The following is a 25,480-nucleotide window of genomic DNA, read 5'->3' on the forward strand; positions in this document are numbered from 1 at the left end:
CTTCTAACAAAAGTGCCAATTAGTTCAAATTATGATGTAAACCACTGTCCACAAACAAGTGGTTGAAGAGACGTGACTCATTTACTAAAGGTCATCTAAGTACACATCACAGGAAAAACAACTTTGAACCACCATTGATCATGTCCACATTCACATCAGTGGCCTAAATGTGACAGGCTTCATATCACACAACTGCTTTCCCCCAAGTGCTATCTTGCACACAGCTCCATTTTCTGCCTCCATTCCCATGCAAATACACCTACAGTTGTAAAAGAAACTTCAGACAGTGGTTTTGTCTTCAACCCTCCTGAGCTGTGTTCTCACAGTAAAATAAAATGTTCGTACTAACAATATGAATAGCTTGAGAAGTGAAAAAGAAAAATTAGCTCTGAATTAGGTTTACACTGTATGTTGACTATAAAAAATACCTTGTGGGAGGTTCTCATTTCTTCTTTAGGTGACTTAGCAACAATTTTTTTCAGTTTGCAGTTTTAAAGGTACTTTTTTACAGCAATGTTGCAAACTCGTGCTTGGATCAAAACGTCCATCTGGATTCTCTTGTACCTCTGACATCCTCATCTCAGGTAAAAGCTGTGTACTCAAAACTCATCTGACTAGCTGGCTGTTTCTGTTGCAACGGGCAGAAGAGAATCTAACACCTTCCCTCAGTTGTATTGACTGAGCAGTGGTTGGAATGATCATAATAAAAATTATTTGTCAGTAAAAGAAGAGATGTTGAACATAATCGAATTTCTGACCTCATTAACCATTAAGATGTGGATAAATGAAAGGGTTAGGCCAATACACTGTATCTTCCTTTGTTCCAGTACTGCATTCTTAATTTGAGTGGATTGGTTACAATTAGAATTTGTACCTGGAATATCTGATTTTATTCAAGTTCTCTAGACTGGATTGTGTTGACCTGCCAAATCATGGTAATTTTCTAATCTGCAGAGCACATACATACCTGTTTCTGATAAGACTTCATTGTACGTGTACTGCTAAGACTGGTACTTCAGACCATAATCTTTCATCTGTCCAAAAAACATACACAACACATGCAGTATAAACTGTCCCACTCAGACCCCTTTCAGCTTTTTGGAGACTGATATCATACTCGTGTCTCCCTTCCATCTACACCAAAAATCAGCAAGGGTTGCAGTAGGTTGCTACGGTCTGCTTCTTTTTGTGGGATAGACGTATACTGCCTTCCACCTTACATAGTGTGTTGACACTTCATGACCTAATGTATTTGTCCTCAAAATTAAATCTCCTGATTTGCATCTAGCTTAATGGCAATCTTTGTCACAAAATAAGTGCAGAGCTGACCTGGACTGTTTTGGCAGCCTGATTTGTGTCATGTTCCCTGCAATGGCACAGATACCCCTACAGCGGTGAGGCCATCAGCGTACAACCTCTACTGATCTAGACCAGGTTTGTACTAGCCACATAAAGATAAAAGGCTTGTTGTCCTTCTGCTTGTCTTTTAAGCTACCCAGTTCCATGTTCTTTGATGTAATTTCAATAAACCCTGTTGACCTCGTCTCCAGTAGTGATGCAGTATTTCTGTCTGTGTGTATTGCAGGCGGCTCATTCACGGAACTGTGCTACTTAGCATGACGCTGCACAGCACGCTTACAACAACAATGATCACTCCAGGTATCTGCAGCACTGATACACCAACCTCAGTAACGTTGCAGGTAAGAAAGGAAAGGAAAGGGTTATTTTCTCACGAAGTGCAAGAAAGACCCCACAAATTAAAAATCCTGTTTCCATTCTAGCTGCTTGAAGAGAACATGTTAATCTTAATGAATGAAAATCTATAATTCTGCACAGTGGCAAATATATATTATACTTTCCATATCAAATACTACGTCTGAGGGCTAGAGAAGGTTTTTGTAGGGTAATTTTTATTGTTATAATTTTGGTTCCAAAAATACCTTTTACACAAGTAAATTACTTGGTACCTGACTTACAGCTGCCTTTTCAAATCTGAACTTTTGTTCTGAGAACTATTGAACTGCATGCCATTGTAAATGTAACATACAGTTTGCAATTAGACTAAGTAGCGTAAAGGATTTGTAAAGGAAGTGGCTACAAGCAAATTGTCAGTAGGCTTCAGTACAACTCTCCCTCGATGACTGACTACATGCTGAGCACCCACTCATTCTGGGCAGAATGATGCTCCTGGTGTTGAAAATGCATTAGGTCTGCATGGCAGTTTTGTCATCTTTCCAGGTTAAATTAGCAACTGGACACTTCAAGAGCAAAGTCAATTGTTTTCTGTATTAAAAAGCTGAATGACTATTAGTAAACGACATGTAAAAACAGATAATACAGAAAAATGAGGCTGGCCTAAAAATGCCCTATTTTTAATAGACAGGCAAATGGAGAATTTCTAGTCTGAGGAGTCCGGTCAAATTCAAAGGCTTAAAATAGCTCCTCCTATTAATAATAAAGGGAAGTTGAGGCAGTAAATGGCTACTAATTTATAATCTCTCTCTGCTGAAGGAGATGGAAGAGGAGGATGTCTCATTTCCCCCTCACCTCGTTTTCAGTTATTCCCGTGCATGTGACACTATCAAGATTTGTGCACATGCTGGAAATGTCATAAAGATAGCTTTTCTGATGTAACTTGCAACACACATTTTGTAGAGAACATGTTTGTCAATCTTTAGAAAGGTGATATTAAATAAATAGATATAGATAAGAGAATTTGGTGTGCATTAATAAACCGAATCAGGATGTGCAAATTGAGATGAATTTTGAAGAACAACCTAAATTATCAGTGAAGTCTGTACTCAGATTATCAAGCACCTCAAGTTTTGTAATTTTGGTGGAATGTTTTATCTTTCTCTGTCTTAAAAACATTATTCTGAATTTCTGACACCCATACAGAAGTGTTAAGAATGAAGAATTGTTAGATGCTGTATCATAGATATGGATTTGAACATCCAGAAGTGAAATAAGGAATCTGATTTCCATCTCTTACACTGGTAAACTACACATCAGAATTATCCCTATTTTTTTCAGAAAATAAACAAATAAAAAAAAATCTACATTAATGGAAGCTTTCCATTTAAGAACCACCTTATTAAAAATTAGGAAAGGAGTAAAATAAGAAAAAAATTATTTCATCTTTGAGTTCATGCAGTTCTAATAAAACTGAAATACAGTGGATGAAATTTTCCCAGTAAAGGCAGTAACAAAGCTCCCACTGATTTTTGTGGGCTGAGTTTATCACCAACATGTTTAAGTAGTATATTACATACAGTGAACATCCTTGAAGAAGTCTCCTCTCTTCTTTCTCCTCTACAAATCCAAGACAACATTCATTCATTCATTGACAGTTCTGAGACTACATATTACTAAAAGGACTTCTGCCTTTTTTTTTTTTTAAATAAAGATTGACTTTCCAGAAACTAATTTGGAGTTCATTAAACCTGAACCTGAAGAAAGAAGAGATCATCTTGAAGAGCCAACTAAAGACTGCCTGAAGCACATTACAAGACTTTCACAGACACATTCTCTCTTGCTGTAAGTTGTACCCAGCCTGGCTTGCTGTACTTATCCTGTCGATCACAATTAAATCCTTTTAAAACAAATTTTTCCTCTGAAGGAGCCTAGCTTGATTGATTTGAGAAGTAACACTACTAAAAGAGAGAATAAATCACAGCAAAGCCTAAATAAGCACCTGGAGGTGGCAGTGTATTTTACTAGTTTAGGAAAGGATTGTTTTACCCTTTCTATTACTATACCTTTTTGTGTCTTTGAGGTGAGAAAATAATTTTTGATTCAAAATGTAAGATTTTTCAGGTGACTCAATAAGTCTACATCAGCATTAGCAAGAAACCCCTTGGGTTGTATTAAAATCAGCCTCCTTTCATAATAATACACTCAGACTTCAGCTGTAGTAGTTAAATGGCATATAATCATTAAAAAAAATCTGTGTCAAGTTGTAAGCAATGAAAAAAATATGGAAAGTTTACCTTTCACAGAAAGTGGATAAAGAGGAAGTGAAACAAAACACACTGTATTGAGGAATACACTGGGGAAGATTAGTATGGTCATCTATATTTATGTTACACTATCAATTAGGATTATGTACTTTATAAAATAATTTAAATATAAAGTGGAATTGGGAATGCAGGTTCTTACAGAGAGCTATTATACCAATCACAGTTAATTATGTGAATTAAGCCTCTATCAAAGGCCAAAAGGTTCATTAGTTGTACAGTAACTAAATTAGTTAGAGCCAGTTCGGCCCTCTCAGTGTGATATGATGTATCTGTTAAGAGGACTTTTCTTTAATTTTTTTTTTTAACAATTTCTTTAAAAAAAGACAAGGCAAAATTACTGGTGTATTTGATGTTTCCTTCAACTTTTAAAAAGACAGTATGATATGTAAAATTATTTTTATTAACTATGGGTTTTATGATTTGGTTCATATTTTATTTTGAAGTATGAATAAGAGATTAGTATTTTATTTTGAATGGCCACTGTGCCAGGGCACTGGCAAGTTGCCAGAAAAATTTCCACCTGCAAAAGTTGCTCCAGAAGTGATTTGGGGGGAACTACAAGTCAATGCATCTGAGGTAAAATGGTGGGTTCTGTAAGAAGGCATAAGATCATTAAGCATTGAACTAAATATAGAGTAATTCGTCAGGAAAGAGACAGTGTGGCTTCTTTGAATAGAAATACTCCCTCACCAACCTGATGCTGTCCGAGGTTGTTAGTAGGTGCCTGGCTCTTGGGGTTTTGTTGGATGTTCAAAAAACTTTGCTGAGATTCCACACCAGATTGTTAAAGAAATTAAGTTTAGAAAGTTTAGAGGAAAAGTAGTTAAAGGCAAAGATTGGATGTTTAATGGTGGCTTTTCAGAACAGAAGGATCAGCAGTAGGGCCTTTCAGTGCCCAAAGTTGGGACCAGTTTTATAAAGTATCTTCATCGATGACATGGAGAAGAAAGTGGGTGAGGAAATCTCCAGATTTGCAGGTGGCACTGAGCTCTGCCAGAGTGTCAAACACCATGCCATGGAGGGGAGATCCAGAAGGATCTTAGAAAACTGGGCATAAACATGGCAGATGAGCTTCAGTGTGGATAATTTAAAGGGGATATGTTTAAGGAAAAATTATTTAAGCATCTTTGTATGACACTGAACTCAGAACTGGAAGTTACAACAGAGGAAACACATCTTGAAATTATTGCTGATATTTCCTTGAGCTCATGAGTACAATGTGCAGCAGTAGCCAAAAATGCCAACAAAATATTGGACATTGTCAGGAAGGATATAGAGAAGCAGCCAGCATGTACCATTTCACTGCTATCTAAAACCTTGACATGCTGTATTTTGAGTATGCTGCATAGTTGGAAAATGGACAGAGAAGGGCAAATAACATGATTAAATGGATTAAGCAGCTGCTTACCAAGAGAAGCTAAAAAGGCTGGAACTTCTTAGTTTGGAGAGCAGAACACTAGAGAATGTGTGTGTATGTATGATTAATTTTTATAAAATCATGATGGTGGTGGACAAGGTGAACGCATCATCGAATACCACAATATTCAAACAAAGAACATTCAATGAAACAAGTAGATAAATTGTCAACAAATGGAAGAAAGTACTTCCTAAGATAGTCAGTGGTAAACTTTTAAAATCTTCTGTCACAAAGCTGTGGAGGTAGACAACATCGTCAGATTCATGAAAGCTATACACAAATTTACAGAGAGGTTCATAAATAGATATTACAAAGAGCATGAAAGACAAGGACTTATCACACCCCTAATACAATAATTTTGGATTCTGTGGGAATATGAAGGAAAGAGACCACTGAAAGTCAGCAGGCTGGAGTTAAGGCTTTGATAAGTTCAATAACAGATTCTTGGAGTAAAGAGAATGGTAGTCCTGCTTTTTTCCATAGCTGGTTGGTTGCAGTTATCCTATCCTGTCGTCCAAGCTAATCTACCAAATAAATCATCATGGTTAAGGGTAGCATATTTGGTGTGTGAATGAAAGAATTTCATTTTTAAGTACTCGTTGACCGAAAGGAATCTGTCAGCCTGTAATATTTGTTGTGTCTGTATCAGAGGCATTCTTTCTACCTTTCCTTGGTTGTGACAGAGCTTTATTAAAAAAATTTTACAACATATTGGTATCCAAAAATGTTACTACTGTGATATCTGAAGATCTCTCCCTTTTATTTGTGTGTCAAGAAAAAGAGAGGAATCTAGGTAGCTTTTCAGTGATGATATATCTGTATGATGATGCTTCAGGCTTACAAGCCTCAAATATGATTTTGAAATAAATGGTTGTCTGTGGTTAGAAGACAAAAGAAAACTTTCCAAGGCTGTCAGGATCTTTCTGGTCATTTTCCTGAAAGCAGAGGAATACGTGAATGTACAGAAGATGTTCTTAACCCTGTGACAGAAAAAGAGGAAGCAATGGTTAAAACCAGACAACTGCATGGTTGTCCTTGTTATAGGCTGTTGAATCCAGTAGAGAGGTGGACCACATATTCCTGATAGGAATATCAACAAATCAGTGCAGGCAGAAAGCAGTACTTTACCTGCATACACAAACATGTGGCGCTGCCACAAAATGGACAACACAGATAGCCTGATTCTGTTCCTCCTCTCCGCCTGATCATGATCAAAGTCCACTGGTGGAATATATATACATACATAAATAGATATTTTATATATAGTATCAGAATATTACTTACTCCAGTATTTAGGTTCATTCAATCCTGTATCTGGTCCCAGATCTCCCTGCTCTCCCCAGCTGCTGACATCCAGACATGTGAACCCACAAAGTTTACAACCACACTCCAGTTGCTTATTCTTGGACCTCTTCCTGATACATGGATGTGGGTTTCCCCAGTAGCTAGTCCAGACATAAGATCTTCCCAGTAGCTGACATTTGGACTCCCATCTCTCTGGTAGCTGGCTCACATCACTGGTCCCCATGGCCGGCATCTCTTGGATGTTGATTAGTGAGGGGATCAATGGGACTGAAGGAAATGAACTTCACCATATGGCTCTTGTGCTCCTCGCAGCCCTTTGTGATCTTTGGCGTTACCACCAAACCAGGCAATAGAGGAGAACCAAGAGAATTCATTAGTTATTGCCAGCCGCTTTGGCTGACTTCTGAGAACATTTCAGATGTGAGCCTTTGATTCCTTTTAGGATTACTGTGTTTGAAATACAGACCCCAGAAAACTGGACATCTGAGATAATAGCTGTTCTTCAAATATGATACAGCCTGCTTGTGCGCGGTGGCTCCAAGTGTAAGGATCAGAGACTGGTTTGAAGCCAGGAAGATGACAGTCTTGTTTCTGCCACCTTTCTTTCCTTCATTCATAATTTTCCTTCTATCTTACTTTTTCCTCTCTTTGTGCTTCCCTTTTTCTTTTCCTTGTTTTGCCACCGGTAAGAATCTAGTTTGCCTACCAGTTGTCCCGACAGTGCCATTGCTGTGAATTATAATTAGAAAGGCTACTCCCAGTTGCGTGAACAGTGGAACAGGTCTGAAAAAGTGCACTGATGTTGCACACTTTGCTAGTCTGTCCACAGGAGAGAAACTTGAAAGTAAGACTCAGTGCCAGGTGACAGAAATTTACATTCACTAGATTTGCTGCTTTTTCCTGCTTTTGCCTTTTGTGTTGTACTTTAGTACCAGCTCAAAAGCACTTAAACCCATCTTTGCCATTTCCCTCACATAAAGCAAAATGAAACAAAACAAAACAACAACAAAATTAAGACCAGTTAACAAAGCTTTAACAGCTTCATTTAGCTAAAGGGATTAAGGAAAACTTCTAAACCGAGAACTACTGAATTATTTAGATTTTAAGATACTTCATTTTTTATTTGTGTTGAGTAGAAGGCTATATATTTTGATGTAGCTGTTATAAGGAGGGAAATTTAGATTCAACACTACCTAAAAACATGTAAACTGCGTTTTTATCAATAAGTCAAAGGAATGTCCTTATTAGCAGAACGATCTTCTGAATGCTCTATATATGCAAAATACTTTAACTGTCTATCTTAAATGTTCTATTACACATATATGTAAACTTTTGTTACTACTGAGAACCTTGAAGTCAAAACCTAAAAAAAAAAAAAAAAACCAAACCCAACATTTAATTTCATCTACAATCTTTGAAACATGGAAAGAGAAAATGGCACTGCCTCTGGAGTAAAGTCAGGAGGAGAAATCTGTTACTTAGAAAACCTGATACAAAGAATGATTTCTTATCTCCTTTTGTAAGCTCAGTAGAGGCTTGAGCTGCTTTAATCTGAACAACAGATCATCTAGTTTGGAGGATGCTGTTTGAAAGTTTAAATCTCTGTTTAGTCAACATATGAAAGAGGTCCTTTAGTGACACTGTCCTGCAGAATACCATCTGAATGCATAAGAAAACAAGATAGGCAACAAAGTCCTAGGACTAATTTTATCTCTTTTTTGGAGTGCAACTTCTTCACACAAACACAGAGACATTTATCTATTGTCACAAGAGACATGCTGTGAATTCTGAAGGTGGCTACCAAAATGATACTTTTCTTGAAATGATTACTGAAAGTCTTGACAGCATTTGTTTAAGAGATTAATTTTCTGCATACATTTATAAGCTATTCTCCTAAAGGAAAGAAATAAACATTCACTTCTGTTATGGTAAAAAAACATGCCAATCTTTGTACCGCCACTCTCTGTTCCTAAATGCTTGGCAATTCAAAATCAGAAAGAAAAGTTCTCCAGTGCTTACAGAGCCATAGGAACTCATTGCTATGAGTTGTGAAAGCCATAATCTTTACAGATAGAGCAGGGCTAAGATCGTTTTTTTGACCAAAAAAAAAAAAAAAAAAGTAAAATATTGCAAATAAAAGGAAAAAGACCTTGGCAGGAATGTAAACACTTGATTTTGAGCCCTTCTTGCATGTAAGGATAAGGAAACACTTGACTGGAAATGAGCTATTTACTTGCTGCCTTCTACAGGGTTTCTTAAACCTTGCTCTGAAATATGTAGGTCCATTTAAAGTCACAGCTACATTATGTTATTAAGTAGACGGATTACCAATCTGGTCAAGTATGGCCAAGAAACCCGATGTTCCTCATGGCTTCAGTAGTGATTTGTTTGAACTGGAGATCACAAAGCTTGCTTTTGAAGGCTCTGATATGAAACTAAGGAGATTGTCTGAGCTTATCTCTCATGGGAAATTTCTATTTCTGTTTTCTGATGGTATCAAAACCTAGGATTTATTATGCATGAGGCAGACATCAGAATTATTGACAAATCAGAGGATATCTAGCAAAAAATATTCTAAGGCATTCCTCACTGTGGTGAAATACAGTGTGACAACTGACCATTTTATCAATATATCAATTGATATCTAATATCTAATATGAGGAATTTGGTATTGCAACCTTTTTTTTTGTCAGTACAGTGAAGCACAGCATTCTAGGCCTTGTGAACAGACATAGACGTTGCTGGGACGTTTCCTTCCCTTTTCCAAACTCACACCAGTGCAGGGGATAATCACACTTTGTGTGCGTGTGTGTGCGTGCACCTGCTTATGTTTTTGTGTATGTGCATGGATGTACCTAAACCCCATTTTAAATGCAAATGCACTAAAAATAGACACATCTGCATTAAACAGTCAAAGCAAGGGCAGGAATGAAAGCTGTCTAGCACTGTTGTGTGTCTAGTTGTTACAGTGGTTAGTTAGAGATGATGTGTAGCAGATGGATGTAACAATAATTTATCCAGTGATAACTGTACCTTCTTTGTCTCTGTCAGAGGGAAAAAAAAAAAAAAAAAACAGTAAAAACAACCACCACCACCAACAGGGACAGTGGAGAAGAAAAATGAGAGTGCTTGAGAAGTGAAATAACCATATATGTGTGTCTTTTGACACTTCATTTTTATATGACCCAAGGCTGACAGATCCAGAGTATAAGTATCACTTTTCTTATAAAAACTGGTCTGCCGAAAATGATATCCTACCCGCAGGAAAACACACACTTAGCCGAAAAGCAGTGTACTGTATGACTTGGCCCCTCTGTACAATAAAGTTTGTTGCTACACAAAGCTCCAGGTGGTTTTAATTTCAAACTGAATTTCTAATCTTCTTTTTCAGGCTCTCAGAGCAACAGAGAAGAATCTTATGGTTTTATCGTTACTACTGCAATAATCAAAATTGTTCACTTCCTCTGGTACTGGGCAGTGCCCCCAGTTGGGATCGAACGACTGTATCAGAAATGTATGCCGTCTTGAAGACATGGAGATTTTCTAGCCCTCTGGAGGCACTTGGGCTTCTGACTTTCAGGTAAGGAAAAAATAACCAAGTAGGAAAATAACAATAAACAGAATGATCATGTACTGATTAATTCAACACTTCAGTTTGCTCAGCACACTATCATGCTTTGGTTCACTGTGCTTTCAATTCTGTTCCTCGGTCAAAGTGAAGATCCACTTGCAACTGATGTGATGACCTTGAGCTGAACATGCCAACCCTACCTTAGTGCCTGGGAAGGTTTTCTGTTCCTCAGGATAATGAAAAGAGGATTTCATTCTCTGTAGTAGATTAAGTCAGTTTCTGGCAGCAGTCGATCAGTCAAATACTTAGCACATACATATCACTCCGTATCTTCAAACTGCCGTACAGGCATAGAGTGAATAACGGGAGATAAGGAAGACTGAAATATGTTTTCCGATTATGATACTGTGTAAATATGTACAGTCCCACCTGTAGCCTATCTTTCTGAAGTAGATAGGATGAAACTTTGAAGTCAGTTCCCCACACCTTCAATAAATTCTGTTGGAATGCGTCATGTTCCACCCCCACTTCTTAGACGGCGAGCTAGTTGTTTGTTGAAAGGCTTTCTTGATGTTAGAGATAGCCTTACCTCTGATTTAATAGCAGATGTCAAGGGACAGAATCTGTGTCAGCAGTTACACTTCCTCCAAAAGCTTGGGAGGTATTTTGCGTTAAGTGATCGAATTGTAAAAACATCAAACGTGAGGATGAAATGGTTGAGCGCATGTGGTTTATCAAGCCCTTGCTTGTGTGGGTAAGCACAAGCTACACCAGCTTTGCAATCCCAGTTCCATGTTGAGCCTTTAGAAAAAAATACTTCATCTAAAGCTTTGCTTGCGGAAAGACTGTATACACCACCTTCATGTTAAAAACTTGATTATTTAATAATATAAAACTGACTCTTGGCTTTTATTTCCTTCTGAATGTGATTTCCGAAGAATACCTGTGTCTCACGTTTATATTTGAATTATTAGCAGTTTCACATGTTTGCATATATGTCTTTTTTTTACATTTCATGGGAATTATGAAAGAAAAGATCCTGAAAGATCAGGTTCTGAAGCATATTATCATTCTCTTAATTATAATTATTAAATTATTGGAATAATCTTCTGATTTATAAAATAACAATGTAGAAAGGAGTATATGGGCAGTGGGTGGTCTTCCATACCCCAGAGTAGCGAGAGAGTTTGAGATGGCTTGTCAGAGGATGCCAGACTTTCAGATCAGACCTTTTGTCAAATTTTGTTTCTGTGTATGGGTGGCATTTCTGCAAATGAAGAGCTTGATTGTTCTTTGAAGATGCAGCTCTGCATCAGGGTGTGGTGCAGAATATCAGTCCTGGCAGGTGCTTCCCAGGATATTTAGTATGACTCAGCCTGTCACAGAGCTTCTCAGTGTGTAGTGGATGCAGTGTACATACTGTTCATTCTGGCTACGTCAAAGATTGCTGGCATGAAAAGAGGAGAAGATGTCATCACTTTATCTCTCTTGGTGCCACCGTTGGGAGTGGCTGGCACCTGCAGTGATGCCAAAGAACAAGTACTTCTGATCAGGTTCTTAGCTGGTTTGTCTCTTTAGTTTATTTCTCACAAAAGATAATATCAATCTGGGTGGTTTATTGTTTTGGTTTGGAGTTGGTTGGTTGGTTGGATTGGTTTGTTGTTGTTTTGTTTGTGTTTTGTTTTGTTTTTGCTTCGTGCTAATACTACAGAAAGTAGTTCTGTATCACAGTACAAATCCTTTTAAAAAAACCCCAAACTGTCCATCACATATCCACAATATTTTGCAGGTGCAGGAACAATTGGGAAGCAAACCTTCAGAAACAGAGGGATTACATTTCCTTAATGATGTCTAGTTTCGGAGATGCCTAGCTTTACATGTTTTAACTGTTGAGAGACATGTATATGCAAATTGAGAGAGGAGCTTGAAGAAGAGGAGTACTTTCCATATAAATGGATCCCTGAGGTTTCTTTGCTTGGTTCTCCTTTTCTTAGATCTCAGTCATTTTGAAAAGTAAAGTAACACTGGATAGGGTCCAATTTCTCTTTACCATTACCTTCGCTAACTTTGGATTGTAGACTCCGTAACTGAACTGTTTTTGAAGGCTTGTTCAACTCTATCCTGTACTGTGTTTGGCACTGACAATTCATCAACTCAGTTCCTCACTTCTGTCATCCACAAAGCAGCTCTCTGATTTCTTGTGATTACTGAAACACAGCTGAAAGATCCATGCTCATTTAAAACGTGAGCAGAATATAAAACAAATGTTCCTTATATATTCATGTCTGTTTTAAAGACTTGTGTTGCCATCACTATTATATTATAGGTAAGTAAAATAAATTAGGGCTGATCTTTATCTACATGTATTGTTAACATAGTGCAAGAATGTGGGAGCAGCTGCACTAACCTGGACCAAAAATTAGTCTAGTGCATCCTGTCTCCAGTGGTGACAAACAGTAGGTACCTAGGGAAGACAACGAGAATGGGCCAAACGTGACACTGTGCTGCTCTTTCAGGTTCCAGTAATCTGCAGCTCAGAGGCTTCTTGAGACAGACTTTTTTTTTAGTGTAATAGCCCCCTTGCATTTTTCTTCTATGATTTTTTCCAAATAAAAATTGATGTGACATAAGCATTCAGCTTTCAGAACATCCTGTAGCAAGGAGATCCACAGTTTCAGCTCTATGTTGTATCATTTCTATGTACCACAATTTACCACGATGTTAGCAATACTATAAAAGAGACCGAGATTTTCCAATCGCTCTGAATTTTGGAGCTTCCTTTGCTGGAACTTCAGTTTTCATTGTCTTAAAGAGAACCTATTGCAGGCATGTGCTTACTCTTTGTAGAGTTTAGAGAGGGGACTCAAAATGACTAGTCACTTTTGTAAGGCTTAGGCTGGGGACTCTAAATTATCCTTCTTCTCAGATCAAAAAAGCAGCATCTGTCCGGATGATTGAGCTCAAACTCACTTTTACAAGTACAAAGAAATTAAAATCATTGGAGGCACTACGTCATTGCCTAGCTTAGAAGGCAATATCATAGAGCTTAGGTATCATGGCCCATGAGATCAAACCCCATTATCACACATCTGAGTTAGAATGCTCTTTGCAACTTTCTGAAACTTATAAACTGTTTTGTTCACTACATGGTTAAATATACAATTTAATAGATGTTTCTTGTTCTTTGAGCATGTCTCTCCAGCTCTCTTCCACTTTGCAGGCACATCTCAGGGCAGCCAAATGATAACGTACTCATTTATGCAGTGGAAAGGAAGAACTTTCATAAATTGGAAACACAATCATGCTACATTTCACAGATAGATTTGGGAGCAAACTTGCATCCAACCCTGGCAGCAAGTGCATTGATTCTTAAAGCCCCAGAAGCCAATACTTAAAAGATATTTTAAAAGACAATGTATGTTTCTTTAATCAATAAAGATGAGATGGAAAGGATAGCAGGGGGAAGTGCAGAATAAGATTTTACACTCAGCTTTACCTCTAATTTCAGGGAAGGGTGATTATAAGCCTTCACTAATTTTCCTTAAGGCAGAAGGCATAAAACTGGTTCCTCCCACTCAGCACTGCTTATTGGTGCCCTGTGCGTTTTGCCATTGACTTCTCTTATTGAGTCTGGTAAAGCCAAGCGTTAGTGGAATTAGAGCTTTCTATAACTGTATCTCCTTTGCATGGCACACTAACCGTGTTTTGTATATGTACAGAACAACTGCACTTTAAAACTTTTTTCGTGTTACTTTGCTCTTCTAATTAATGGACATGAAAGCCAGAACATACTCATTAACCCAAACAGCAGAATATTTGCTCCAACCTTGTTTTTCTGGCACATCCAGAGTACAGTTGCAGACCTGTGGGGTATCATGGCTAGAAATCAGGAAATCAAGCTAAAATCAGAAAACAGCCACCAAAGAAGGTGTGCCATTTTCCAGTATTGTGCATGGCTGCAAACATTCTGAAGAGAGAACTTACATCAATAGAGCAGGGAGATAAAGACATAACCTCACTGGTAGGCTTAACAATTTTTCCTAGAAACTTTCTGTTAAATTCTGTCACTGTCAGGGCGAGTGCACAAAGAGACATTCCTTTAAAACCATGTTCCGATTCAGAGGATTTTGAGATCAGACATTAAGGTTTCAGAGGCATTTTATGCTACTTACTTAATCCCCTATATGGAGCAGGCAAAGTAGGGGAAGTTATGACTCCTCCTACCTCTCCCTGATTAGAGGTGCCCTTTTGGTTAGAGCATCCCTCAGCCTCTGATTCCCACATTATTATTGTTGATTTGCACGTTACGTAGCAGAGTAGCTACTGAATTTCAAAGGTTAGGATATATACCAATATATGAGAAACTCACTCTCTAACCAATATTTATTATAAAATGTGATAGCTTGAAGCCAGAGTTTGTTATTACACCTTTGAATGCCAAATTAATTTTAGAAGTGTCGAATCAGATAGCCGTTGGTTTAATGAAAGAAGAATGTGGACTGTTCCGTGAGAGTCTACAGTAGAATGCCCAACAGAATATTTATCAAATAGATACAGCTAGAACATATCTTGCCTGTTTGCATCTTGCTTGGTTTAAAAGGCTGTAGTTCTGTATCAGTGTGGAAAGCAAACATGGGCTTAAGCAAAGAAATAAGATAAGGACAAAGCAAGTCTACAGTTAATTTGACACTTTGATGTGCAGAACATACTACTGATAAAGCTTTAAAATTGCTTTGTAATAACATACATTAAATTTATTTGTAACTTATGTGGAGGTATATGCAGTGTTAGTAATAGAAAACTTAATTTTAAGGATCATAATGTGATTAATTAATTCTTTTAAGTTTTTTTTCCTCTACTTTTAACCGTTTTTAGCTTTCTTGGTAATAAATATGAAGGTACTACAACAAACAGCTAACAGTAGACAACTATGTAGGATATGACATAATTTCTGTACATGTGTGTAATCTAATCAGGAGGCTAATCCTGTAAATAATCAACTTTTCCATGTTTTGTTCTTTTGTTTTAATGTAACAGACAACAAAGTTTGTATTTGAGGGGAGTACCTGCTAGATCATACAGGCTTCAAATGGAAAACTGCTTTTTGTTATTTCTTCCTGTCATGTTCTCTCCTAGGATATGTTTTACCATAAGGTCTCCATGACATCTTAAACTTATTATTGATACTCATTGTTTTAGTCAGAATTTCTTGTAGAAGAAATACGTAAGCATTACTTGAAGTATATTTTCTGAGAGTAAGTAAGTTCTACAAATCCATCTGTTGATCAATCAGCCACATGTATCTGACCATGAGTTTTAAAGTGTGGGGGAATAGGGATGGTTCGCATGTCTTGTCACAATGAGGAGTGAATATATTACTTTCTTTAAGCTGAAAATTTTGAAAATCCAGTGTCCATTTTACTGATGGCATTTGTTATCTTTCTGTACTTTCTTTAGTCCTTACCATTTTCACACACTCACACAGTATTTTCTTTGGAAGCCCTCAGAGGAATGAAGAAAGTCACCAACAGAAAGCAAATAGCCCTGCTAATTTTATCAGTGTGCTAAAACTAATGGAATTTCTTAATTATTATTCTTTAAGATTCTTCTCTCTTCTCATGTAATTACTTTGAAAATACTTAAACTGCCACCCAAATCTTACCTATCTTTTCTTTTAAATAATTCTTTTGTACCTTCTCTCCGGGCCCAGTTGCACCTGTCAGTGACATGATATGCTTTATTACTTGGAAGGCTTTTTTGTTCTCAGTTGGTATCTTCATTCCAGTAGGTTTGCTACCTCAGCCTTCTTTGTTTCTACCAGATGTAATAACATGCATTTCATGGGACCGGAGTCTTTCTTTTTTAAAAATGCAACAGAACTTAAAAATGTGAAGGGAATTATGGAAATATCTGATGTGTCATAAGCCTCTAACTTTAAAAATGGCTCATGAAAGGCCATTCTGTTCTCTCAAGAGATCCTCATGTGCTGGAAAATGTAGTCAATTCTACAGTTGCATTTACCTGAGAAATGTCTTCCAGCATAGCATTATTTGATACACTGCAATAAAATTAGGATAATAAAACTACTAGAAATGAAATACACATCTATTTCTCATTTACAATCAAGTCACCACTGGTAGATGCTAAAATCTCATGAGAATTTCACAAATCCACAGGATGCCTCAGCAGCGCTTAGTTTTCTGTTTGAATCTGATTTAACTGAAAGATGCAGATAGACAAATAGCTCCCTACTAGCTGTCTCTATGAAAAGAATCAAAGACTGTAAGTTGCTCTTTGAAAGCAATTTGTAATCTATGCTCATCCAGCCGAAAATTCAGTTTTTACGAAATCTGTCTTGAAGTCTCAAGGGAGTCCTAACAATCTACAGCTACTTAGACAGGAGTTACAAAATGGGTGGCTGTCAATCATTGGCATCATGCAGTGATGGAAGAATAGAAAAAGCAAAAAGGGTGTTGAGGTTACGTATCAAAGGAAATCCATTTCATAACTTAAGGAGAACCCAGGTTGTGAGACCAGCTGTGAAGGGGAAACTAGAAGTCCTGCATAGTGTGACTTATTGCCAAGGACTAGACTCAACAACTGTCATTTACATATTGTTTATTTTTCAGTAGTGTCTCTGAGTGTGTAAACATGTAACAAACTTAAAAGAAGTCATACTCTCTGTTGTGGAGTACTTAATACCTGAAGAGAGGACAAACAAAATTAACCAAAAGAAGAAAGCTACAGTATGTTGCAATGCAGTCAAGCAAATGAATGAGAAACACCATAGTTCTATTCACTTAATTTATTTATTGACCAATTGGTTGTTTATCAAGGAAAAAAGAATACAACTAGAAGTAATTGGAAACCTGGATAAAAATTACCAGTTTGAAACTATGCAAAGAAAAAGTCATGCAAGCATTGTTAAAGGTCTTTGGTTTAAGTTGCTTTTTTTTCTAGCTAAATTCTCCAATATTTTGGTCACAGCTATAAAACAGCTAGTGAAGAGAAGTGCCTGAATCTCCTGCCTTTCTGAAACCATAATCGCAGGCCACATGTCAGGAACCTGATAATGTGTGGTTCAAATCCTTTGCAAAATTGATCTGATATAGATGACCTCTGACACAGATGAGCTCCACTTTCTTAGGAGAGTACCCTTAAAGACTGGAGTATTTGATTCATTGTGATACAGTTGTCTCACTTCTCTGCTTCCAGAGTTTTCAGTATGTGTAAATAATTATATATTCATTGTAACAAGCCCGAGAAATCAACTGTCCCCGAATATAAAAACTATGGTGCTGTTTTTCTTAGGCCTAAAGTGATTTTTCTTGCATTGAGTTACAGAACCAAAAAATCAATTAATTGTGTCCTCTAATCAAGACTAATTTATGGATTACTGAAATCAGATTTGATGCAACACTCAAAAGTTGGCAAGATTATTCACCGGAAAAAACCCTCTAGCCCTGATTAGTTGGCAGACTACAAGATGGCATAGCTTCCAGGCGTGTGGAGGGTAGGATTTATTATTCAAATCTGCTTTTAGACCTTACCCCATTATTGAGTTTTAGCAAATACACTGATGTATGTCAGCTTGAGTAGCGTAAGCACCATGCAATACTAGTTGAGGTCATTAATATTTGCTGTAGTTATAGAGTTTTGAGGATTTTAAGTGTTGCTCAAGTAAAAATGCAAAGGGTAAACCAAATGTTTTTCTATTGTATCTGTGGCCCTGAGCAACACTGAAATTCAAGAGAGCAATGGATATTACATCTGGGGCTTAAGAAATTGCCAGGTAGTTAAGAGAAAATGTTAGCTGCCCATTCTGTCTGAAAGATTCAACTCAGCCTCAAGCTGACCTCAAGATTTACAGACTGAAGGTAACAATTTAGTAAGCAGGACCAACAAGTTACTGAAATCTCATTCAAGGAGAGTGACAAGAGCCATGTGTCCTGAAATCAAGTAACTTGTAGATTTTTCACCATAATGCCTTTGCTCTTGAGCTCATAATTCTTCTAATCACATATTTTATAGATACTTTGGCTAACTTAGATATAGCCTCCGTTTTGATTTACAGTGAGTTATTTCTAAACAAGTCACATGTTAGCTGTTGAATTTTCTGGAAAGGTTGGGATTAAAATAACTTTATCATTCTTTGTTTAGCTGGAAAAAATATGAGAGTTTATTCTCATCATAGCATTGCATATATTCAAATGTTGGCTACTAGTAAGGACGAGCAGTATCTAAGTAATAACACTTTTCTGCTTGACTTGATGCCTGTATAAAGCATATTTCACTGTTCAGTAACCTGTTGAACTAGGTAGGAAGGGAAAGGGGAAGACTAATTTCCATATCTACACATGCTTGGCACACAGGACTTTGAAGCAATTGCATAATTAGAAGACAGGATGATATGAAAGGAATTAATGTTTTTAATATGCAGTCCTCCTTCAAATATGTTTTGTTCTAAACAGCCACGTAAAATTAAAGTAACATTAAAGTGACAACTTCATATCCTTAATAGGTTGCCTAGAATAAATAAATAAATAAAGGCTCCTAGTGAAATAGGCTAAGTTGAGGCTATCATGATAATTTATTTATAGTGTATTCACTCTCTCATCAGCCCTCTCAGCATTATACAAACAACTGTAAACTGTATTAAAAAGATAATCAAACATGTACCATAACAAATGAACAAAATAGTAAAATCAGATCTGAGTTGCACTGTTAAAAAGGGTTTTGAAAGTGCTACAGGTGACAGCTGATTGTAGCACAGAAGCCAGTCCTTTCAGGTACATCTGACTGCTAGACTTTTGTTTAAATCCACGTTTTTATTTGATGGCTTGTAGGTAATTCAGTGATCAAAGTGTACATATTGTTTTGCTTCAGCTTGTTTTATTGGACTTAAAAGCTCAAGTTTAGAGCTGCAGGTACCATTATGTTTCTGAGCACTTAACTTTACAGTTTCTTTCTCTCTTGATAGCAATGAGCAGTCATTGCTGCAAATGTGGTACTATCTCCTGTGTTTCACTTCTGATTTATTTTTCTAGTGAGTATGTCATTGACAAAAGGTGCTGGACGGGAAGCTGGGAAGAAAGCAGCCTGGTTTTGTGTCAAGCTCATAAAGCAATAATACTGGTGGTTCTGTGACACATTCTGCTATACATGACAGTTCTGATTTCAAAGGATTTTCTCCAGGGCGAACTGACAGGATACTCTGTGTCCTTTACTCATCGTTTTTATGTATGCCTAGACTGCCAAATCAGATTTTTCAAAGAACCTAATAGCCTTATCAGTTCAGAGAGGAGGGATTCACCACTTTTTGTGGGGCGGGTACTTGCCGTCAGAGAACTCGGTCAAAGCCCAGCAGCTCTGTTATACAACATCTCATTGACTGTGATGCTGGTTAGAACATTTTTGCCCCTTTGGCAGAGATGACCACTCTTGTGGCTCTGGTGACTGAAAGGTCTGTATGAACATTTCCAGTTTGCTTCAGGAGAAGACAGAAAAGAGTCTGGGGACGGCAAAGGACAAGCTTCAAATACTGACAGGTAGTTAAGGGTGACACCACATAGCCCACATACAGAGGATAGCACATCCGATCCTTTACTTGTGAAAGTGGGACAGCAGCAGAAGAGCCAACTGTGAACCAATCTAGGCAACTTCTGTGTACATGAAATATTCTGTCTATCATGATTAATGTCAGAAATGGAACATAGGAAAAGATGGAAATTATTTTCATACTTATTTTTTCAAAAGAAGTCCTTAAAGATTATTTTCAGCTTTCATATATTAAAAGAAACACTGTATACTTTTTGTCTTTTTCTCTGAAAAGAGAGAAAAATGTCCTGTTAGGCATCAGTTTTGATCAGTCAAGTTACATTAAAATTGAATTATTTTTCTTTTTTAAAGAAAAGTGTTTTGACCAGCTATATTATCGAGCCTTCTTTGATGTTCCATCACAAAATCTACATTAGGTTACAGCTCTTCTAGTTTCAATCAGAATGTGTTGAGAATACAACTTGTGTTGACTACTCAAATATTTTCCCATTAGAAGTGGCTCTTCGACTGACTTGGAGCCTTTCTGGGGAAAGGTGTTGATTTTTTTGCTAAATTTTCCTTTAGAAAAAGTAAAATGAAAAATATTTTCTATTTCAAAATTTTATTGTGTTCTGATATGAAGTAGAAGACCTGACATTCAAATAAATTATCTGAAATTAACTCTTTTTGTTGGGGAAATTTCAAGCTCTCATGTTGTTGCACATAACAGAATAGTTCTTCAAATGACTGTTAAAAGTTCCTGTGGCACAGAATTTTCTATTTCAGGTAATTAAGAACAGCAAGAGAAGATACATAATTTGCTTCATATTTCAGGAAACTACAGTACATGACAGCTGAAATTAAAAAAGGTATTTGAAGACCAGTTTTGTTTTGTTTCTTCCCTGTATGACACTGTAACATTCAGTGCTATTAAGCTATCTGCTACGTGTTGCTTGACTCTTATCACAGTAAAGCAAATGATTTGGTTTTTTTTGCTGTTCCATTTTCAGAGAAAACCTGGTTTTCTGACATTTTAAATCAGTAAGAGCTCAGGAGAGTTGCAGTGGTTCAGTAGCTCTTAATGATACCTATTTGTTTTGCTCTAGTTTCCCAGATCAAGATATTCGCAAAACAGCAGTCCAGCAAATAGAAAATCTGTCGAATGATGAATTGTTAGAATACCTCCCACAGCTGGTTCAGGTAAGGAAGAAATTGATAGCCAAGGAAGTCTTCTGTCCAAGTCAATAACTTCATTACATACTTTTGATTCTTTCAGTTTGATTGATACACTGTAAGAAGAATAAATAAGAAAGGCTGGTCAGCTGATGCAGTGATTGAATTAACAACAGGGCTGAGATACAGGCTGTTTTCCACTCAAGAGAATATAGTTTTTTTGGCATGCTGATTGAACTCTTCTGTATACTACAAGAAGGCATTTTCAGTTATTAAAGAAAAACAGAAAATGCATCTGAACAAGAGAAATTCTTCTATGACCACCAGATCAGGGGCTGGTGATGGCAGGGCTTTGTTATGGTCAAGGAAGCAAATGGTGTCACAACAAATCACAGTTTTCTTAATACACATATTTTGGGAAGAATCATTGTCAGCACAGAGTACATGTTTATGTAATCCACTACTGTGTAGCATTGGAACCTGCACAGCTTTACAGCATTGACTTAGTGAGACACTTAAGTTATCTTTCACCTCCCACAACTTCTGTTTCACAAATAACTTTATTTTACAAACCAGGTAATCAGATAAAAATTTAAACACAGCATTGTAAGTTTTAAGCAGGTGAAGAAAACTGTATATTTACATATTTGTCAACACAGCCAAAGTCAGTGCGATATCTGCCTTACAGATGGTGGTAGATAGACACTTGTGTCCTGAAGTCTCTTTGCTCATTGCATTGCCAGGGCATTCTCCATCTGTTCGATTGCTTCATTCAAACCAAGTTCTGGGTCCTTTCTTATTAATTTTGTTATAAAGGAAAGCAAACAAAGCCAGCAAATGAGTGATTCTCAATTTATCTGTTAAGGTGCTGAAGTTTGAGTGGAGTCTTGAAAGCCCTCTAGTGAAACTCCTGTTGAATCGTTCTCTTCAGAGCATCCAAGTAGCCCATCAACTTTACTGGTAAGATCGTTTGCCATTACTACAATAGTACTTTTCCATTACAGTGAACTTTATCCATTATTCTATTGGTCACAAACTCTCTTTTTGTTTAAAATACTCCTTCTTTATTCTCTTTTTGGTAGAGGGTATGGGTAAATTTATTAAATATCTGTCTACTTATTAATATGTCTGCCTTCATCCTGTCCCAGGTGACAGGGAGGAGGAGAAAGTTCTTTTCACTTAAGTAAGGTATCATTTGTATTTTTCTGTATTTTCTGGTTTGAACCAAAAATAGTCTTCCTCAAAATTTGCAAGCTCCAAACAGAATTGGCTTACTTAAAAAGGATCCTGCTTTGGGGGATTTCTCTGACCTCTCCCTAAGTTCTCAGACATTTCATGTGTGTCAAAGTTCATCTCTTACCCCTCTGCAAATCAGTCTGACTTATGATGGTCGAGTTTCCAATAGTTCCTTTTTGTGATTATGGAGATGCACCAGTCCTGACAGTAACTCCTATTCACTATCTACCTCTAGAACATGAGGACCTCTGAAACTGTATTGCTGCATGCAGTGGTTAATTGGTTTGCTATGTTGTTATTTCAAGACTCTCTGAATAAGTATGTGGCTTTCTACCATCTGAACAACTGGTGTATGATCAGAAAATCAAACTGTTGTGGGGTTTTCAGTTTGTTTTTTCTTTTTTTTTTTTTTCATGTTTAGCAATGATGGATAACTGAGCTTTCATTTACAGTAAAATTGGTTCAAACTCCTTAAAGCAAGAGCTTTCCTCCCTGAAAAGGAAAGACAACAACTTGAAATATAATCAAGGAAGTGTGAGGTCAGAAAGAGCATAAATCATACTTCATACCTGCATGATCTCTGGAAGTGTTCGTGGGCATAAAACAGAATCATGAATGTGTTTGTTTCGCAGAAATGAGTAGGATAACAATAACATACCTAATGAGCATAGCTGTCAAATAAAGAGGAACCACATTTAGCAAGCCATTTTTCTGACAATGGCTGAAATATGCCCGAAACAGTTTCTGTTATCTCATATTAAGCCTAGTCATACTGGATATAAAATGTCTCATCTAGAATTCTGAAATATGCTCAGAGAGTTGTTATTTTCCTGTACAATTAGAAATTATTTCTAGAGTTCAATAGACAGTAGGAATAGAATTGGTTTGCCTGTGTTTTTTTAACTCCTCTCTTCTTCTCACAAGAAAACCGACTAAGCACCTGCCATCTTTTTCCACTTTATTTCACAGTATAGGCCTGTTAGTAGTGTTTGCTAATCTCCAGTCACTGGGACTTCCCCAGTTAGCGAGGGCTCCTGATAAATAATTGAAAGTCTCTTGGTAATCACCTCTGCCAGCTCCCTCGGCAGGCTTGAGTTGGGTCAGAGGGCCCCTCTCCTGGGGCTCGCTCCCGCCTGTCATGGCTCTTGCCCGAGAGAAAGGCTGCCCCGTGGGCACAGGGACTGCCCGCCACCTCGCCTCACGAGCCTCCAGCAGATCAACACTCCCAGCCAATTTGGTGTCGTCTGCCAGCCTACTAAGGGTGCACTCAGTCCCCTCGTCCAGATCATTGATAAAGAGATTCAACAGAACTGGTCTCAACAGTGAGCTTGGGGAGCGCCGCTTGTGACCGGCCGCCAACTGGATTTGGTTCCGTTCACCGCAACGCGTTGGGCCCGGCCATCCAGCCAGTTCTTTATCCATTGCAGAGTACGCCCACCATGAGGCCAGGAGCTGCCAGCTTCTCCAGGAGAATGCTGTGGGATACAGTGTCAAAGGCCTTACTGAAGGCTTAAGTCCACGAGATCCACAGCTTTTCCCTCATCTACTAGGTGGATCACCTTGTCAGAGAGTGAGATCAGGTGGGTCAAACAGGACCGACCTTTCGTAAAGCCACGTTGACTTGTCCTGATCACTGGGTTTTCTTGTATGTGCCGTGTGATCTCACTCAGGATGATCTGCTCCGTGACCCTCCCCAGCACCGAGGTTTGACCGACAGGTCTCTAGTTCCCCGGATCCTCCTTCCAGCCATTCTTGGGAGATGGGCGTGAAGTTTGCCAACTTCCAGTCAACCGGGACCTCCCCAGTTAGCCAGGATTGCTGATAGGTAATGGGAAATGGCTAAGTGATCCCTTCCGCCAGCTCCCTCAGCACTCTTGGATGTATCCCATCTGGTCCCATAGACTAGCGGGTGTCCAAGTGGGGCTTCATTCTGCTCGCCACGCCTGTCTTCTGGCTCAGGGGGCTGGGTGCCTGGAAGACAGCTGTTCTGACTATGGAAGACTGAGGCAAAGAAGGCATTTGGTAGCTCAGCCTTTTCCTCATCTTCTGTCACCATGTCTCCCCCCACATCCGTCAGGGCATGGAGGTTCTCCTTAGCCCTCCTCTTCTTGCTAATATCTTTCTATAAGTATTTCTTGTTGCCTTTCACAGCGGTGGGCAGGCGCAGCTCTGCTTGGTCTTTGGCCCTCCTAATTTTCTCCGTGCATAACCTCACAGGGTTCTTGTTTTCCTCTTGAGTAGCCTGCCCCTCCTTCCAAAGGTTATACATTCTCTTTTTATTCCTAAGCTCCAGCCGCAGCTCCCTATTCAGCCACGCCGGCCTTCTTCCCCGCTGGCCCGCCTTCCGGCACACGGGGACAGCCTGCTCCCGCGCCTCTAAGATGACCTTCTTGAAGAGAGACCAGCCTTCCTGGACTCCTTTATCCCTCAGAACTGCCTCCCCAGGGATTCTGCCAGCCGGCCCTTTGGAAGTCCAGAGCAGCTCTTCTGCTGACCACCCTTCTAACTTCTCCAAGGATAGAAAACTCAGTCATTTCATGATCGCTATACCCTAGGGGTTTTCCAGTCGACATGCTGCCCACGCGTCCTTCTCCGTTTACAAACAACAGATCCAACGGGGCTCCTTCCCTGGTAGGCTCACTAACCGGCTGCGTCAGGAAGTTGTCTTCCGCGTGCTGCAGGAGCCTCCTGGGCTGCTTCCTTTCTGCTGTCTTGTATGTTCAGCAGACACCTGGTAGGTTGAATTCCCCCATAAGCACAAGGGCTAGTGATCGGGAGACTTGTCCTAGCTACCCGCGAAATATTTCACCTGCCTCTTCATCCTGGTTGGGTGGTCTGTAACAGAGCCCCACCAGGATGTTCTGCCTTGTTGCTCCCAGCTCCAGGTCCTCGGGGCCTGGAGGTGGGAGTGGGTTCGGGCGGAGGTGCACCCTTGCTCTCTTGGCTAATATGAAGGTGAAGGACAAAAGCTTCTCATGGCTTGTCCTCAAGCAGAGGACCTAAGTCATGCTCCTGTCAAAGCCGAGTACGTGGCACTTGCGCTCAAGTGGGTAGAGTTGCTCAGACTTCTCTGGCTGGGCGTATCCACAAGTATCTGCTAGAACGGGCATCGGAGTTTTAGCAAAGTCAAGTCATAGTATGGGAGAGGGAAGGGGTGTCTACGTGTGTGCGTATGGGTAGGGGAGAGGCAGGTGGACAGTCCTTCTGAGCACGCTGGCTTTG

The 25,480-nt window shown here is 38.6% G+C and overlaps 1 protein-coding gene across 1 annotated transcript in view; it reads left to right on the forward strand.

The window, feature by feature from the left end:
* PIK3C2G (phosphatidylinositol-4-phosphate 3-kinase catalytic subunit type 2 gamma) overlaps positions 1 to 25,480 on the forward strand; it is a 275,634-nt gene that overhangs the window by 89,647 nt on the left and 160,507 nt on the right. The window contains exons 18-22 of the mRNA XM_065846452.2: positions 1,586 to 1,700; positions 3,407 to 3,537; positions 10,133 to 10,321; positions 20,956 to 21,049; positions 21,888 to 21,982. Coding sequence (XP_065702524.2) covers positions 1,586 to 1,700; positions 3,407 to 3,537; positions 10,133 to 10,321; positions 20,956 to 21,049; positions 21,888 to 21,982 — 624 coding nt within the window. The remainder of the gene's footprint in view (positions 1 to 1,585; positions 1,701 to 3,406; positions 3,538 to 10,132; positions 10,322 to 20,955; positions 21,050 to 21,887; positions 21,983 to 25,480) is intronic.

The sequence above is a fragment of the Patagioenas fasciata genome, chromosome 1 (genome assembly GCF_037038585.1).
Source record: "Patagioenas fasciata isolate bPatFas1 chromosome 1, bPatFas1.hap1, whole genome shotgun sequence".
Lineage (NCBI taxonomy): Eukaryota > Metazoa > Chordata > Aves > Columbiformes > Columbidae > Patagioenas > Patagioenas fasciata.